Source organism: Volvox carteri (genome assembly GCF_000143455.1).
Source record: "Volvox carteri f. nagariensis unplaced genomic scaffold VOLCAscaffold_36, whole genome shotgun sequence".
Taxonomy (NCBI): Eukaryota; Viridiplantae; Chlorophyta; class Chlorophyceae; order Chlamydomonadales; family Volvocaceae; genus Volvox; species Volvox carteri.
This window is the reverse complement of record NW_003307579.1, coordinates 775376-777478: the sequence shown is the minus strand read 5'-3', so window position 1 is coordinate 777478 and position 2103 is coordinate 775376. Positions and strand designations below refer to the sequence as shown.

The 2103-nt window shown below is 63.0% G+C and overlaps 1 protein-coding gene across 1 annotated transcript in view; it reads left to right on the top strand.

Annotated features, from left to right (window-relative positions):
• Positions 1-2103, top strand: part of VOLCADRAFT_94257 (uncharacterized protein) — a gene marked incomplete at both ends in the record, with an annotated part of 18657 nt that overhangs the window by 12318 nt on the left and 4236 nt on the right. The window contains 4 exons of the mRNA XM_002953497.1: positions 47-136; positions 548-685; positions 1166-1198; positions 1794-2040. Of these exons, the coding sequence (XP_002953543.1) occupies positions 47-136; positions 548-685; positions 1166-1198; positions 1794-2040 (508 nt within the window). The remainder of the gene's footprint in view (positions 1-46; positions 137-547; positions 686-1165; positions 1199-1793; positions 2041-2103) is intronic.

Sequence of the window (2103 nt, the reverse complement as noted above, 5' to 3'; positions counted from 1 at the left end):
TGTGGTGTGCCAGTTGTCGGACTTTGGCTGTGTGCGCATGTTGAAGGCCCCCGGAGCGGAGGACGGCGGCGGACCCGGCTACCCGTACTTCACCGTCACCCGGGCGCTTGGGACCCTCACACATATGGCACCTGAGGTAGGTGGAGGGGTGGGCGGAGAGAGGGAGTCTGTATGTGTATATGTATGTATGTATGTGTTGCGGAGGATGGGGGTGTGGAATAGGGCAGGGGAGAAGGTAGGGAGATGGAGAGGGAGGGAGAGAGGAAACTTGTGTTCTCTGCGCCCTGGCGCTCCTCACCTCCCCCACCCCATCCCTCCTTTTGGACCTTTGAACACTTTGGACGCCGTGGACGGCGGTCTATTTATTTCTGAGAGTTTCTTCCACATGATTACCCCCAACCCCCTTCCTCCCCTTCCTCCCCCATCTCCCCTTCCTCCCCTTCCTTCCCCCAACCCCCTTCCTCCCCTTCCTCCCCCATCTCCCCTTCCTCCCCTTCCCCCCTCCCCCTCTTCCCCCTCTCCCCCCTCTCCCCGCCATCTGTCACAGGTCATCAGCAAGGGCGCTCTGCTGACCAGCTCCGTGGACGTCTACTCGTTCGGCATCCTCATGGCGGAGCTGGCCACCGGCCTCCCCCAGGACCAGTGCATGCAAGGCAAGGAGGCCATACAGCTGGCCAGGAAGGGGGTGAGACCCACACTGCCGCCGTACTGCCCCAAGGAATACAGGTGGGATGAGTACGGCGGGGGCGCTGATGGGCCGGAGGGGGGGGGTCCACATTGTGGAAAGGGGGTTGAGGGGGATCATCTGTGGGACAAGGAAGGTGAGGGAAGCAATGGCGGATGGGCCAACCGGGCCAACGTGGTCGCCACATCGGTTCAATCGGATCTCAATGGGTCCCAAGAGTGTGGGGGAGGTGTGAGGGGGAGGGTGGCGCATGTGACTGGGCCTCTGATGGCTGGAATTGCTGCTCTGATTTGGTGCTGCTGCTACTGTCGCTGCTACTATTGCTACTGCTGCTACTGGTGTTGTTACTCTGCTACTATTGCTACTGCTGCTACTGGTGTTGTTACTCTGCTACTGCTGCTACTGCTGGTTGACCCCTCCAGAGATGTGGCTACTGCCTGCTGGGCCCATGACCCTCACGCCCGACCCACCGCCGCGGAGCTGGTCAATGTGTTGCAGCTGCTGCTGAGCCAGGTGGGGGGAGGGGGGAGGAGGGGTTTGACGGGGGAGGAGTAAGGGGCCACTTCCCGGCTGAGGAAAGGGGAGAGGGGGGAGGTGCAGCAACAGCCATGGCGGGGATGGAGTGTGTGTGTGTGTGTGTGTCTGTGTGTGTGTGGGGGGGGGAAATGATGTATGGCGATACCCGTGGTACTGGAAGTAAACCCATACCGCCACAACCCATACCGCCACAACCCATACCGCCACAACCCATACCGCCACAACCCATACCGCCACAATTACCTCAAATTCACCCACCGCGGTGGTCGGACGTGCTTGTCCTTGTGCCGTACAGGTCCAGGGTAACGCGCAAAGCTCCAGCTTTAGCCATGTGCTGTCCCAATTATTACAGATACAGCAGCAACAACAACAACAACAACAACAACAACAACAACAACAGCAGCAACAACAACAGCAGCAGCAACAACAGCAGCAAGCAGTGGAACACAACCGGGTCCTCGGGGCGTGGGGCGCAGCGGGGCACAGAGCACAGGGGGGGGACCCAGGCGGCGGCGGCAGGCTGCTGGCGGCACCGACTGCACGGGCGGTTGCGGCAGCCCTTCACCGAGAGGACGCAGGCGCCAGTCCTGGCGACGGCGCGGCGGCGGCAGCGGCTGCCCACGCCAGCAACGGCATCATGGTCACACCACCGCCGTTGCCAGCACCCGCCGTGGCCTCCCTCGCCGGGCCTGTGTCAGCTGTGGTGCCGCTTCCCGCCTTACCTGAAGCCAGCGCTCCGCCACCGCCGCCGCCGCCGCCGCCAGCATCAGCCATCATGGCGGCGCCGGTGGCAAATGCTGATGTGCCGGTGGTGAACGGTGGAGTGCCGTCGGCTGTGGCTGGGCCAGCAACGGCGGCGGCGGCTGCAGCGGCGGCGGCGG